Source organism: Sodiomyces alcalophilus (genome assembly GCF_042370955.1).
Source record: "Sodiomyces alcalophilus JCM 7366 unplaced genomic scaffold ACRALscaffold_1, whole genome shotgun sequence".
NCBI classification, from domain to species: Eukaryota; Fungi; Ascomycota; class Sordariomycetes; order Glomerellales; family Plectosphaerellaceae; genus Sodiomyces; species Sodiomyces alcalophilus.
Genome location: NW_027263532.1, coordinates 751,474 through 765,332, shown reverse-complemented (window position 1 = coordinate 765,332; position 13,859 = coordinate 751,474). Strand labels below are relative to the sequence as shown.

Here is a 13,859-nt window from a genome sequence, read left to right as displayed (position 1 = left end):
GTACCTTTTTTTTCATTTTTTTTTTCTCGATGCTGCACTCTCGAGTCCGAAGTCGGGCATTGGCAAAGGAAAAAAAATAAAAATACAAAAATTGTACTACCTTGAGAGCCACTCTTTCTCAGACCGAACTGGCGACACACTTTCTTTCGAACTTCGCGCGACATCCTACTGTACCCATTCGACACAATTGCTCCAGTTCTATCTGACTTTCCGTCGCCATGTCTCCACCGAACGCTACGCGCAAGGAGTCCAACCTTGCCCGACTCCTGGGCTCCGGTGTGTTATCCTGCTTGCCTCAGACATTGCGAAAGGCTTAGTGACGCTGACCGACAGTGAAGGCTCCGCCGGTATTGCCGAGTTGGCTGTTTTTCATCCTGTAATACGCTCCCCGATTTCCCCTCGTACATAGCTTCTCTAACTTCGTGCCTGTGCAGGTTGACACCATTGCGAAGCGATTGATGAGCAATCAGACACGGGTATAACCGATCTCTGACACGCCCCTATCCAGTATCGCGCGGCCGAACTCACGCAAAGCACCATAGGTTTCCGGTATCGCTCAATTGAACTCCGTCGTGTTCAAGGACAAGGCCAATGCCACCCCCGGCAGAAAATTCTTTTCGCTTTTCCCTGGTTTGGGATACGCAGCAGGCTACAAGGTCGGAGCGCCTTCTCCATGAGTCGGCGAAAGCGAAAATGCCAAAACTGACGCGTGTCAAATAGGTACTGCAAAGAATATATAAATATGGCGGCCAACCGGTGGCGCGGGACTATCTTACCCTGCATTACGGCAAGGATTTCGAACACGCCTTCGGAAAGAAGACTGGCAAGGCGATCCTGCATTCCACGGCCGGCAGGTGAGGATTGTCTCTTCCACCATGTTGATCGCAAACCGTTAACGTCTCGACCAGCTTGATTGGAATTGGCGAAATTGTTCTGCTCCCGCTCGACGTCCTCAAGATCAAGCGGCAAACCAACCCGGAGGCGTTCCGAGGCAGAGGCGTGTTTAAGATTGTGGCGGACGAAGGTTTTGGTCTCTACAGGGGCTGGGGCTGGACAGCAGCTCGAAATGCGCCGGGTTCCTTTGCGGTTAGTTTTGCGACCGACCTGTTGGGTGACTTTATGGGTGCTGACAACATGCGCAGCTTTTCGGAGGCTCTGCCTTCGCCAAGGAATTCTTCTTCAAGCTAGACGACTACAACAAGGCCTCGTGGTTCCAGAACTTCATTGCATCCATTGCTGGAGCATCGGCCTCCCTCGTGGTTTCTGCGCCCCTGGACGTCATCAAGACGCGCATCCAAAACCGAAACTTCGACAACCCGGAGAGTGGATTCAGAATCTTGGCCAGGATGGCTAGGGTTGAGGGTTTCTCCAGCTTTTTCAAGGGACTGGTTCCCAAGGTATGTCGTCGACCCTTTGCATTTCGGCGTGAAAGACAACTGGCTGATCAACATGACGCGCAGTTGCTGATGACCGGGCCCAAACTCGTATTCTCTTTCTGGCTCGCGCAAACCCTTATTCCCGCATTTGACGCTGCTCTGTCCAAGTAATATCACCACGAACGAAGTGAGAATACGAAAACATATAATGGGATATGAGACGGCAACTGGTGTGGAGAGATCCTAGAAATGTTGGGAGACACAGTTTTGCGTCCGTTGCCTGGTGTTGTGTACTTGGCTGTCTGGCCGCCTTGCGCCGCCTCAACCCATAACACCATGGCGGGCCAATTGTGCTCCATTTTCTTTCATCTTAGACTTGTATAATAGACACAAAATAGGGCAAAGGCGTTGATGCTGTTTATGGCGCAGTAACCTGGCAACTTTCGGACTTCTTCACTCTACGACTTAAATAGTGGTGTACACGTACATAGATAGGCCAAGGTGCTGTGAGTGAATCTACGCCTAGAAAGCTACCTATCGTATAATACCAGGAGAACCTTGTCGATAATAAGTACCCTATTCTCAGCGACCCACTACTCAGTACTGCTCTACCAAAGATTACATAATACGGAAATGTTTCCATGTCGCATTGTCACATTGCAAAGCTTTGTGTTTCCCGACGTCAAACAGGAGGACAAGGACAGGGCAGCGGTGTGGTGGTTGCTCGGCAACAGGCGGACACAGAATTAGACCAATCACCTGCCAAGGCCGAACAGCACCTTGCTTGAGCTGTAGATGGGGAAGGAGCTGTCCATCAACATTCATCACCTCAGAACACTATGACACAAGCACTGCATTCAAATTCAACAACTCCCCATCTGCACTCAGACCGTCCAAGTCTTGTTTTCTTCTCCTTCTTACCCGTCGCCCAAGTCAACTCCAGCAAATGTTTATGCCACGACGAGTCTGCCAGTAGCTCTCAGTGAACTGTTGCTCCTGCCCGCCCCACATTCCTACCAGGCAGGCGTATTATTGTTCCCACGATACCAAGACGATACTTACTGGTTCTTGCCAGTCGATCCCGATCAACCGACATTTTTGGTTACTTGCTGCCATATTGAAGGACAATGCCAGCTGTGGAGTACGACGGCTCCAGGGATGGGGAGCGACATCTTAGACATCAACACTCAGCATCCTCAGACCACAGCCGAGCTCTGATTCCCATGTAAGTGTCCTTCGCTTCCACCGCCGTCAGGCGATCCCGTCTTTTCGGCTCCCGTCGTTACGTGAAATGACCGGAGTTTGGCGTGAGCTAACTGAACGCAGGTGGGATAGTTCCGATCCTGAGAGGGCCCCCCCTCCTCTTCCGCTCAACCCGCAATCCCCCAGCGTTTCCCCGAGGCGCGGCACATCAAGCGCAATCCAGTCAGCCCACGCTAACCTTGCGGAGAAAGCCCGAGAGAACACAAACGATAGTTGGCCAGAGAAGTCCCTCGTCCGAGGCTCCCATCATCGACGCATGGAGTCCCTTCAGGCAGGCACCGTACGGGATATCAGCCTTTTGCTCGAGGGCTCGCAGTTGTCGGGCCCGCCTTCACCGACCAAGTCGGTTGAGAGATCCCTCAGACCCTCCACGCCGTCCAAGGCGTCGTCTCATAGTATGGTCGAATCAGCACCACCCGAGAAGGAATCCCAGGTCCTCACCAACTCGCCCCGACCTGGGCCGAGCCTTACACCGATTCTCCGTCCAACAGTCCGCAGGCCACACCAGAGTATCTTGGGTGAAAACACCCCGCCACAATCGGCTACAATGCAGGCGTTGCAGAATATGCAGACCATGCCAGCGCCGACGACGAAGGATTCCGAACCAGCTCCTCTCCAAAATGTCACCAACCAATCCTCATCCATCATCCGAGTACCCGAGAGCCTGGATTGTGTATCCAACCAAATCCTGAGCCTCACAAATATCGCTACAGCTCTGCAAAGAGATATGTCTCAACTGAGCCGGCGCAGTCGCGACAACGCAGCCGATCTTCTCAGCCTCAAGGAGGCCACAAAGGCCAGAGACGAAGATATTCGAAAAAGTCTACGCGACGTGCTCAACAATATGCACGAGACAACTGCGCGGATAGCGTCTCGTGATACATACAATACCGGGCTGTACCTCGACAGCAGATCCCATCAGGCATCTCCTCCTCCTCTGGCAAAGGCCATGCGGCCATACTCCCTACCGCGGATCCCCTCCCCAGGCAGCTTCACTGGGTCTATTGACCGTGACTCTGTCGCCACGCCCTCGCTCTGTAATTCTGAACCATCCACGACCACTGCCAACACTACTGCCACCACCACCACTGTCATTCTCGAGAAGGTATTGCGAGACATGAGCACCAAAGACGGACAAAATCTCCTTCTAGACCGACTATCCGAACTCTCCGAAAGACTTTCTGGCGTGGCATCCGCTGCTAGGGTTGAGGAGCTCGTCGCTCAGGCCAGAAGGGACCGTGAGCAGGCCATGGTGGCCATCGGGGAGGAAGATGACCACATGGAGAGAGACTGCAACTCTGCTCAGTCAAACAGACAGGAGACGGGGTACGATCTTCAGCCTTTGTCTGCCTCACAGCGAATGCAGAAAGTGACTCAACCTGGCATGGACCACAGGTCCCTGGCGTCAGACACGACTGTGAAACTGCTCGGAGACGATATGACCAAAGCTATCCGGTCAGTGAAGGACATTGTTTCTCAGAGCGGGGGTCTCACCGCAGAAGTCAAGGCCCTCGTCAGGGAACTTCGTGGGGAAGTCCTGGGCATGGGGAGGGAGATTGGCCGCCGACTCGACGAGCTGGACGACTCTCAAGTCCAGGAAAACGATTCGTCGGCCACCGAAGAGATTGCTAAGATTGTCGAGGAAGGGCTGGGTCGCATGAAAACCCAAATGGACGAGCTTATTCATGAGCATCAACGGCTGTCGGCAACTGCCGTCTCATCCCGTCCCAAGGAAATCGACTACCACGAGATCTATAACGCCATGAGAGCGGCCCTGCGCGATGCCGACGCATCCAAACCAGATGACGAGAGCCTCACTCCAGAAGACGTGGTGGACGCTGTGCGGGAAGCTTGGGACAACTACAAACCCGAGTACGAAAGAAATCTGGGCCTGGGTCGTCTCGAGATCCTACAGTACCTCACGGAGGGATTGCAGGACCATATGCAAGCAAACAGCACCGCTCCTGGTGCTACGAAAGAGGAGGTCTTCCAGGCGGTGGTTGAGGGTCTGAAGAATTTTGTCCCTCCTCGCATGGATTCAACCCCCAGCCTCTCGCGTGATGAAATTCTCGACGCGGTTCGGGAGTGTCTTGAGGAATTCGAGTTCCCGGTCGCACCATCTGCCCTCAATGCGGAGTTGACGCGGGAGGACATGATCTATGCCGTCAAGCAGGGCCTGAGCGATTTCGATTTCCCGCAACAGAATGTCGATCTCAGCCATCTTCCTGACAGCAATGAGATTGCATTGCATCTCCAGGAGATGATGGATTATATGCGCCAGGAATTTCAGGCGGCTTCGCAAGATGCAAAGGAGGACGCGGCGGCCATCGGGCGCGACACTGAGCAGGTTCTCGATGCTACGAGGGAGGGACTGGAGAAACTGCGGTGCGATATGGAAGCCTATGTCAGCCACCTTTTGGAAGAATCGGTTCGTTTGCAATCGCAGGACGACCTCGCAGACAAACTGACCGAAACCTTGGACCGTTTCCGGGACGAGATTGCATCGACTGTGGCGAAAGCGTCGGACGATTCCAGGTCTATCATTGAAATGCGAATGGATTCGCTCCGCGATACAGTCAACTCGTCCATGGTGCCCGCAGCTCCCCAGGTCAACCACATGGACATTCTTGAAACCGTGAAGAGTGGCCTGGACGCTGTCCGAGCCGAAATGCGCCGGCCGTCGGCAGGACATGCCGAAGTCTTGGATACGCTCCACGAGGGCCTCGCCGACGTTCGGGTGAGCATTGAGAAAATAAGCAACAAGCCGGCCGACCTCACAGCCAACGACGAGATTTTGGAGGCGCTCAAGACAGGCCTAGATGGTGTCCACGCTGACATTGCGGCGCTGCGAGAGCAAAGTCGAGAGGATCAGGCAGTGGCTATAATAAACGACAAGGCAGTCATGCCTGCGGAGCCACCTGATGCGCTGTGTCATGATGATATCAAGAACCTCGAATTCCTCATCTCGGAACTACGTAACCAGGTTGAGGCCTTGAGCCCTGGGGCTACCGACTCGACGGCCAAGGAGCAGGTGACAAGGGACGATTTTGCGCGTCTCGAAGACATGCTCGCCAGCGTCAAGGAATGCATGAGCGAGATGGACCAGAAGCGAGAGACGCCCCCCGCAACCGACCCGATAGTCAGAGACCAGGTGACAAGAGATGATTTTGCACGTCTGGAAGACATGCTAGTCAACGTTCAGGAATGTGTCAACGGAATCGACGAGAGGAAAGCGATGATATTGTCAACCGACTTGACCGACTCGGCAACCAAGGAGCCGGTGACAAGAGATGATTTCGCACGCCTGGAAGATATGTTAGTCAACGTCCAGCAGTGCATGAGCGGCATCGAACAGAAGAGGGAGATGTCATTGGCAACCGACTCGACAGCCACGGAACATGTGACCAAAGATGACTTTGCACGTCTGGTAGACATGCTAGTCAGCGTCCAGGAGTCTGTCAGTGGGTTCGACCAGAAGAGACAGATGTCATTGGTAACCGACTCGACACCCACGGAGCAGCTGACAAAAGATGATATTGCGCGCCTGGAAAATATGCTGGGCCATGTCCAGGAGTGCGTGAACGGCATGGACCAGAAGAGGGAGACGGCATTAGTAACCGAATCGACGTCCACGGAGCAGGTGACAAAAGATGATTTTGCGCGCCTGGAAAATATGCTGGGCCATGTCCAGGAGTGTGTGAACGGCATGGACCAGAAGAGGGAGACGCCGTTGCCCACCGACAGCGCGTCTAGGGAGGACGTCCAGGCCATCGAAACCATACTGCGCAACACCAAGGCCAGGCTCGACGACCTGATCGACGGCACAGATGCTGTGAGAAGGGAACATGTGGACAATCTTGAGTCCTTGATCGGCGAAACTCGTGACGCTGTTGATATGGCCGTCGCCCAGATCGATACCCTCCCCCGCAAGGACGACATTACGGCCGTGGAGTCGCTTGTCACACAGGTCATCGCCCAGACCGACACCCTCCCCAGTAAAGACGACGTCACGGCTGTGGAATCGCTTGTCACACAGGTCGTCGCCCAGTTCGACACCCTCCCCAGCAAAGACGCCGTTACGGCCGTGGAGTCTCTTGTCACGCAGGTCGTCGCCCAGTTCGACACCCTCCCAAGTAAAGACGCCGTTACGGCTGTGGAGTCGCTTGTCACGCAGGTCGTCGCCCAGTTCGATACCCTGCCCCGCAAAGACGACGTTACGTCTGTGGAATCGCTTGTCACCCAGGTCGTTAGCCAGTTCGACGCCCTCCCAAGTAAAGACGCCGTCACGGCCGTGGAGTCGCTTGTCACGCAGGTCGTCGCCCAGTTCGACACCCTGCCCCGCAAAGACGACGTTACGTCTGTGGGGTCGCTTGTCACACAGGTGATGGCGGCCTTTGACGAGATGAAAGAACGAGAGATGACGAGCCTAGAGGACCCCGAACGGGTGACGCGGACCCACGTCAACGCAGTAGAGACAGTGTGCCACGACATCAAGACGGTCGTTGAGAACATGGTGAAGACGGATCTGGCTGCGCTTTCCTCCAGTGAAGACGTACACGCCGTCAAGGGTGTCTTGGACGACTTGCGGGCACGCGTTGACACGATGAACGAATCGCAATCGAAGGCGTCCGAGGATCGACAAGCCGAGATTGTCGGCGTTGGCGAGCGAGTTTCCGACGTCAAGACAGTCCTCGAGGGGTTTCAAGAACTGGTCAAGGGCAAGCTGGAGGATGGTGTGACGGGGATAGAGGCTCTTTCCAAGCTCTTGGAGGGTATTTCTGAGACGGTGGGACAGAATGCCAACCTGGGACAGAACCTGACAGAGCTCTCCGACATGGTACGGGCGGAGTTTGAAGAAACCAAAACCGGGGCAGTGGGTGCCAAGCTCGATACCGACGAAAAGCTGCAACACTTGACCGATGATCTGGGTTCCAAGATTGACGAGAAGTTCGCCGAGCTGGTCGTCAAGTACGAAGAACTTCAGTCTCTCTCGGAGGAGCGTGCCAAAGCAGCCGAAGCGCGAGACGTCGAGACGGAAGCTGCCCTCTTGGGAAGCAAGACGATGGCCGAGGAACTCAAGTCTCTCGTCGACACCCTGGGCGCAGCCGTCACCGACTCCCTCGAGAAGATGGAGGAGGCATCGAGGACGGTTTTTGACAAGGTGGAGGAGATGGCGGTCAAGACGGATGAGAATCACGCACAAAGCACGTCAGAGCATCACGAGAGTCAGAATCAGATCAAGCGGGCTGTGGAGACAGTCGAGGATTTACAGGGCCAGCTTGGGGACTTCCAGCCCAAGATTCTGGACGCCGTCAAGGACGTACTCGCCGTTGTCGGACAACACTACGAGTACTCGAAGACGTCCACAACTGATATCCAAGACAAGATTGAGGAAGCAAAGCCAAAGGATGAGCTGAAATACGACGACACTCTCGTGCAGGAGAAGTTGGACAAGATAGTCGACCACACCCACGCCACCGAGAAGGCGCTTTCGCAACTGGACGCCCTGGAGCAAATTCGCCAGCAGGTGGTTTCCACGGCGTCTGAGATCTCCGCGTTCCTCGCGGGGCAGGCGAAGCAGATAGCAGATGCCAACGAAGACCGAGAGAGGTCCCTGCAGGAGACGACAATCGCCTTGGAGCGCCGGCTCGCGGAAAAGGAACAGGTCGAAGCCAATCTATCTGACCTCCGAGCCGAGGAGCAGCGGCTGAAGGAGTCTGTCGGAAGTCTTCGGGCGGAGCAGGAGACGATGACGAGGCAGAAGACGCGCCTGGTGGCTGATGTCTCGTCGATCGAAACAGCCCTGCGGCTCCGACGGGAAGAGCTCCAAGACATGGAAGCACGGGCCCAAGGCCTGGAACGCAGGATTCTCGACGGGATTATGGATCACTCGCGCGTCCTGTTGATGTCCAAGGCGGCCAAGGGCAAGGAGGCAATGAGCCAGAAGCGGGTGAGAGGCCACAAGCACAATCGTGCAACGGAAGGCGCGAACCCCCCGGCCGTCAACATTGCCCTGGCTACTCGGCGCAACGTCGCATCGCCGGCGCAAAGCGGACCGGGCCGGCGAATACTATCACTGAGCCACATCAACAACAACGTCGCTAGTGGAGGCGTCTCGCGAAGCCAAAGTGTACGGACTCCTGTGCGTAGCGGGCGTTCTTTACGCAAGAATAGCTGGGGTGGGAGTCTGGAGAATGGCCATGGCGATCACGATAAGGAGAACATGTCGGTCCGGGAGGTCGACGAAGAGACAGAGGCCCCGAAGGACTCGCTGCTTACAGTCGAAGACTCCATGGCGAACATGGATGCGGAGGAGATGGATGTCCGGCGAAGCAGTCACGGCACGACGATTGTGACGGAGACCTTGGTCAATGAGGATTTCGGGGAAGAGGGAGAGTACGGCGACGAGTTTGATCACATGGAAGACGATGGCGTCGAGGATGGACATTCTGGCAGTCCCGAGTTCGACAAGGCTGCTAGGGATGGCCAAACGGTCGGGTATGGGGACGTGTGAGGCGGCGGATGGCCATGGCGACAGTTTTGAGGCGTCCACGGGTGTTGGAGTGGGTTCGGTTGGGAGCAAGCCGGGCTGTACTGTTTGTTCTTCTTTTTCTTTTCATCTTCTCTTCTTTTTTCCTTGCAGTTCCTTAAGGGCTTGTCTGGGAGAGATCCTGGTCGTTTGTTCGATATTGTCTTGTATTAAGTAGTTAGCTTGCGTCCGTACAATTAACGACATCGCGCCGTGGTTCCCAACATGACAATGCCCCTGGAATGTGTCGATCTTGGTAGCGCAGCGTATGAGGCAACTGACAGGACTGGCGCACTCGCTGCTGAATGCCTGGGTGGGAATATATGACATGACATATGCAAGATATATCCAACATCCGTTAATCGTACAACTTGCCTCCGATCTTGCTTGCGTCCAACTCGGCCATTTGTGATAGACGGATAGATACATTATGGTACAGCGTAGAATACAGGTATAGGCGCCGAAAGAAAAGCAGCGGTAACAGGCTAGGCCTTGTCATGGTGGGTGTCTTGGGAATATTCCTCCTATGTCCTCCTCTTCGGCCCAATTTGGTCCCGGCCATCCATCCAAGGCCGTAGGCACTCTGGGATGCGAACGGTCATGTCTTCTTCGTTCCATCCGTTTTCCAGTATGGCGGCCAGCACTCGAGGAACAGCAAGGGCGGTCCCGTTGACGGTCCAGGGGAACGTAAGGCGGTCTTTCGTCTTGAGTCGGGTTGCCAGTCGCCGCGTTTGGTAGTCGGTACAGATACTGGCCGAAGTGACCTCGCCCCATCCCCCGTCCTGGTCCTGACGCGACGGGAAGAAGGCCTCCATGTCGCATTTCCTGGCGGCGGAGGCTCCGAGATCGGTACCTGGCATCTCCAGGACGCGGCAGCTGAGGTCGAGGGATTCGAGAATCTCGGTCTGCATGTCGAGCATCTCGTTGAAGACGTCCGCGGCCTCGTCCTGGTCCGGGCGCGTCCAGGCGAAGAGCTCCACCTTTGTGAACTCGTGCACGCGGTACAGGCCCTTTGTGCTCGCGCCGCGGGCGCCCGCTTCGGCGCGGTAGCACCGCGACACGGCGACGCGCTTCATGGGGAGGGAGGCCTCGTCGATGGTGGTGTTGGCCTTCATGCTTGCCAGCGGGATCTCCGAGGTGCCGGCGAGACACAGCTCGGGCTTGCCGCGGTCGGTGTCGTCGGCCGCCTGGGCGATGGCGTAGATCTGCTGCTCGTCGTTCTGGTCGCGGGGCTGGAAGCCGCAGGCCGTGGCGATGTGGGAGTAGACCAGGGAGGGAGGGGAGACCTGGCGCCAGCCGTGGCGGGTGGCCACGGTCAGGGCGTACTGGATGAGGGCTTGTTCGAGCTGGGCGGCCTCGTCGAGGAGGTAGTACCAGCCCCAGCCGGAGGTGGCGCCCGCTGCTGCGAAGTCGAGGAGGCCGAGCTCGGACCCAATGTGGACGTGGGACCGCCAGACCCTGTCGGAGGAGGTGAATTTGTCGAAATGATGTTCGTTGATGTAGCTGAGCACTGTTGGCTCTTTTCCGTCCGGGGTTTCGGGGCTGGTCAGGTTGGGGATGGAGAAGGCGAGTGCCTGCATCTCATCCATCAGCCGGCCCTCGCTTTCCTCCACGTCGGCCAGCTGGGCTTTGAGAAGTCGGGCCTCTTCCAGCAGCTGCTCTCGCGTGAGACCTTTCAGAGAAGAAGCGGAGTCGTCTCGGTGGGTGGAGGCCGGGTTCGCTATATGCAGGCGGACGAGGTTGGATCTCTCACGTAGGGTTCGGTTGTTCCTCTGAAATTCCAGCCATTGGGCAAACAGTTGTTTGATGCGGGCTGGGTATTTGCTCTGGGCCTGGTAGTTGCGTCTCCGGCAGTTCTCCTCGTACATATCAGCATTCTCCCGGATGTGCTTGATGTCGATCATGGCCTTGGGAGCTGTCGATGGGCGTTTGTATTCTGTGAAGAGGCGCCGGCAGACGCGTTCAGACCCTGTGATGGCCCTTGGGAGGGCCATCCGAGAGATGGGCCAACAGCGAACGCGCAGGGCCATAATTGTCATGTTGTGAAGCTCAAGCACGTAGAGCGCTTGAATGAAGTGCAAGATTAGAACATGGTTGAACGCATCGTTGAGTAATCAAGTCACGGCTACAGTGTCTAGACAGTCTCCGACACTGTATCCTCACTGTGCTTTGAAGGTACGAAGTACTTGATGAGACTTCCAAGTTCACCACACCTCGGAATTAAGAGGAAGGTATTCGTATAATTCTACTTCAAAGGTTTAATCGAGTAAAAATTGGCAGTATATTTTCAAGTACTTGTAAAGGGATTATAATTAGACTCAAGTAGTACCACAAAGCGAGTGGTCTCGAAAGATACAGCACAAGTGCCAATACCAAGGCAACAAGGTCGCCCGGGCACACTCTTAGAATCGACCAACCACTGTTTTGGCCTACGGTCACAGATTGACTATGTTGCCCTGTTCGACATTCTATATATCTAGGACTTCTATACGAACTGAATGACTGAAACCTGTTAGGCAAAAGGCGTAGTATTGGAGGTGCAGCTCAAGACGTCTGAGTCTATTACATAGGACATCTCTACGCACGCATCTCGGGATAAAGGACGTTAGATAATCTAGCACTGGGCGGGTGGCATAGGTCAAATATGTAGTAGGTATATTCGCAGGAGCCACTGAAATAGGTACGTGGACCATAGTTACCCCAGAAAGGCATCTGTTAGACAACTCCCCAAGCACCGAGCGTCCAAGTCGCCGAAGAACTCGACGCTCTATGCAACATGCTCCCATGATTCAAGCTTTGCCGCTGCTGAGCCTTGAGGTCGACCTCGCCAGGCCTCGAGGCACCATGAATCCCCTGTTGCAGCCACGAGTCGCGGTCAATGGTGGCAACCGCCATGGCCCGGAGCTGCCCGACCATGCTGGCCCCGCTCCACGCGCCTAATGTGTGGACTGCCCTGAGTCTGCCCTGCATGCCCATGTCGGCCAATTCGTTTCTCGTCTTCTCGAGTAGCTGTTCGATGGGGTCCCTCCCGGCGTCTGGACTGGCAGCTTCACGGCGGACGTTATCGAACCCGCCGGCAGCAGGCACCCTCGGCACCTGTCTCCTGACTTGGTCGGCCCCTTTCCCGCGCACCGGGTCCCATCCCTGGTTACGAACCATCAGGCACAACTCGTCGAACAGTCGTTGCCGCAACCCCGGTATGTTCGAGCACCCGCCCGTGAACAGTATCCGGGACATGCAGGCCGCCCGGGCGTCAATGGGGAGTACTAGGAGGTGCTGGTAAATAAGCTGCGGAATCGGTAGCTCATTGTCATCGAAGCTGGTCCTGTCATATTGAGCCGCCATGAATGTGTTCTCACATGGCTCAGAGAGGCGTTGGAAAGGCACCTCGACGATACCTGGCGGATGGCACGACTCTAGAGGTATTCGCACGAAACGTGTCGCGTCATCTTGCGGATCTGATGGTTCGTCTGGAGACTCCTCGTGCTCCTCGACTGTCGACAGTCTGTCTGCGTCGCCAGCCGTCTGCATTTTCGAAGCCTGTCCGCACCATACCATGCGGCAGGTTATATCTTCGCATTCTTCAAAGCTTAGGAATGGTTTCGCCGACTGGTATGCTTCAGGGTCCCTCTCTTGCGCTTGTCCTCCCTCCTGGCCATTCTGCAAATCCGCCAGGAGATCGTGGACCTCATTTACGAGCATCTTGCCGCCGCGGACACTTCTTGTATGGCGGATCTCCCTGTACTCATACACGCTGGTGACCACAGTCTCGGACCAGCCAAGATCTACGACGATCGCAGACCGCACACCGGCTGCCACGGCCGACATGACGGAGGCCGACACAAGCGAGACCGTAAGGGCCTGGAACGGGTTGAAGAGTGTATCAAGAGTGGCAGAAATCAGTGGAAGGGGTATCATAGATGGCAGCACTAGTGACATGCGACGTGGCCGGGAATCGATGAGGAGATGGCTATATAAACCTTAGCATATAAACATTTTTTTTCTCCTTTTCCTTATTTTGTTGTCGCTGTTGTTGTCGTCATGGGGCGGACAGGGGACATACTTATTGAACGCCTCTCGCAGGGCACGATCAATCTTATCCTGCACGAGACTAACATCCGAGTCGCGGAGATCAGAAGCCCATATCTCATACTCTCGCGCCCATTCTGCTCGCGAGGGCTGCCCCTTCGGATAGTCCCTGTCACCTGCCTGGGCCACCCATGATCTGAAATCTCCAGCACGGCGTTGGTCCTCGGGACCAGAGCAGACCACCGCCTTTGGTGCGTGATCTCCCGCGAATCCAGCCCTGATGAACCTGGTTCCCAATTCAATGACAACCGTTTCCTCCTCGACCCGAAGACTAGACGGCGATCCGAACGCGGAGGCAATTCCACGAGCCGGTGTGCGTGGACTACTCGGGCCGGTCTGCGAAAGGGCGGCTGCTCCGGAACGAATGTTGGATAGCGATCGATGGGCGGGACCAGTGGCCGAAGGCGTGGATGTGGACATGTCGAGAGTCCTCGAGAACGAGAATGCGTACGTCTTAGCTTGGCATCGGGCTGCGCTTTGGTGTACGATAAGGCCTATCCGCGTATCCATACAGTCGCGCGCCCAACGGAAAGCACGTGGAACCTCTGAACTGTCGTTTCTCTGTTAGTTGATTATACTGCCTAGTTGAGGTATTCCTCTAT

The 13,859-nt window shown here is 55.6% G+C and overlaps 4 protein-coding genes across 4 annotated transcripts; 2 read left to right on the top strand and 2 right to left on the bottom strand.

Moving 5' to 3' along the window:
* The first annotated feature begins 37 nt into the window (after window positions 1-37).
* On the top strand, window positions 38-1,965 carry ACRALDRAFT_1074218 (uncharacterized protein). The gene is made up of 8 exons (XM_071018212.1): window positions 38-276; window positions 339-376; window positions 435-476; window positions 543-656; window positions 721-854; window positions 909-1,086; window positions 1,143-1,397; window positions 1,461-1,965. The coding sequence occupies exons 1-8, from the start codon at window positions 219-221 to the stop codon at window positions 1,545-1,547; spliced, it is 906 nt and encodes a 301-aa protein (XP_070878539.1). The 5' UTR covers window positions 38-218; the 3' UTR covers window positions 1,548-1,965.
* Window positions 1,966-2,389: 424 nt separating this feature from the next.
* On the top strand, window positions 2,390-9,153 carry ACRALDRAFT_2050110 (uncharacterized protein; the record flags this gene model as incomplete). Its single annotated transcript, XM_071021573.1, has 2 exons — window positions 2,390-2,601; window positions 2,703-9,153. Exons 1-2 carry the CDS (start codon window positions 2,504-2,506, stop codon window positions 9,151-9,153), a joined length of 6,549 nt encoding a protein of 2,182 aa, XP_070878538.1. The 5' UTR covers window positions 2,390-2,503.
* Window positions 9,154-9,692: 539 nt separating this feature from the next.
* ACRALDRAFT_2094286 (uncharacterized protein) lies at window positions 9,693-11,162 on the bottom strand (the record flags this gene model as incomplete). The annotated part of the gene is made up of 1 exon (XM_071022664.1): window positions 9,693-11,162. One exon carries the CDS (start codon window positions 11,160-11,162, stop codon window positions 9,693-9,695), a length of 1,470 nt encoding a protein of 489 aa, XP_070878537.1.
* Window positions 11,163-11,750: 588 nt separating this feature from the next.
* Window positions 11,751-13,699, bottom strand: ACRALDRAFT_1091501 (uncharacterized protein). Its single transcript, XM_071019571.1, has 2 exons — window positions 13,232-13,699; window positions 11,751-13,138 (listed from the first exon to the last, which is right to left on the bottom strand). The coding sequence occupies exons 1-2, from the start codon at window positions 13,675-13,677 to the stop codon at window positions 11,884-11,886; spliced, it is 1,701 nt and encodes a 566-aa protein (XP_070878536.1). The 5' UTR covers window positions 13,678-13,699; the 3' UTR covers window positions 11,751-11,883.
* Between the last annotated feature and the right edge of the window lie 160 nt (window positions 13,700-13,859).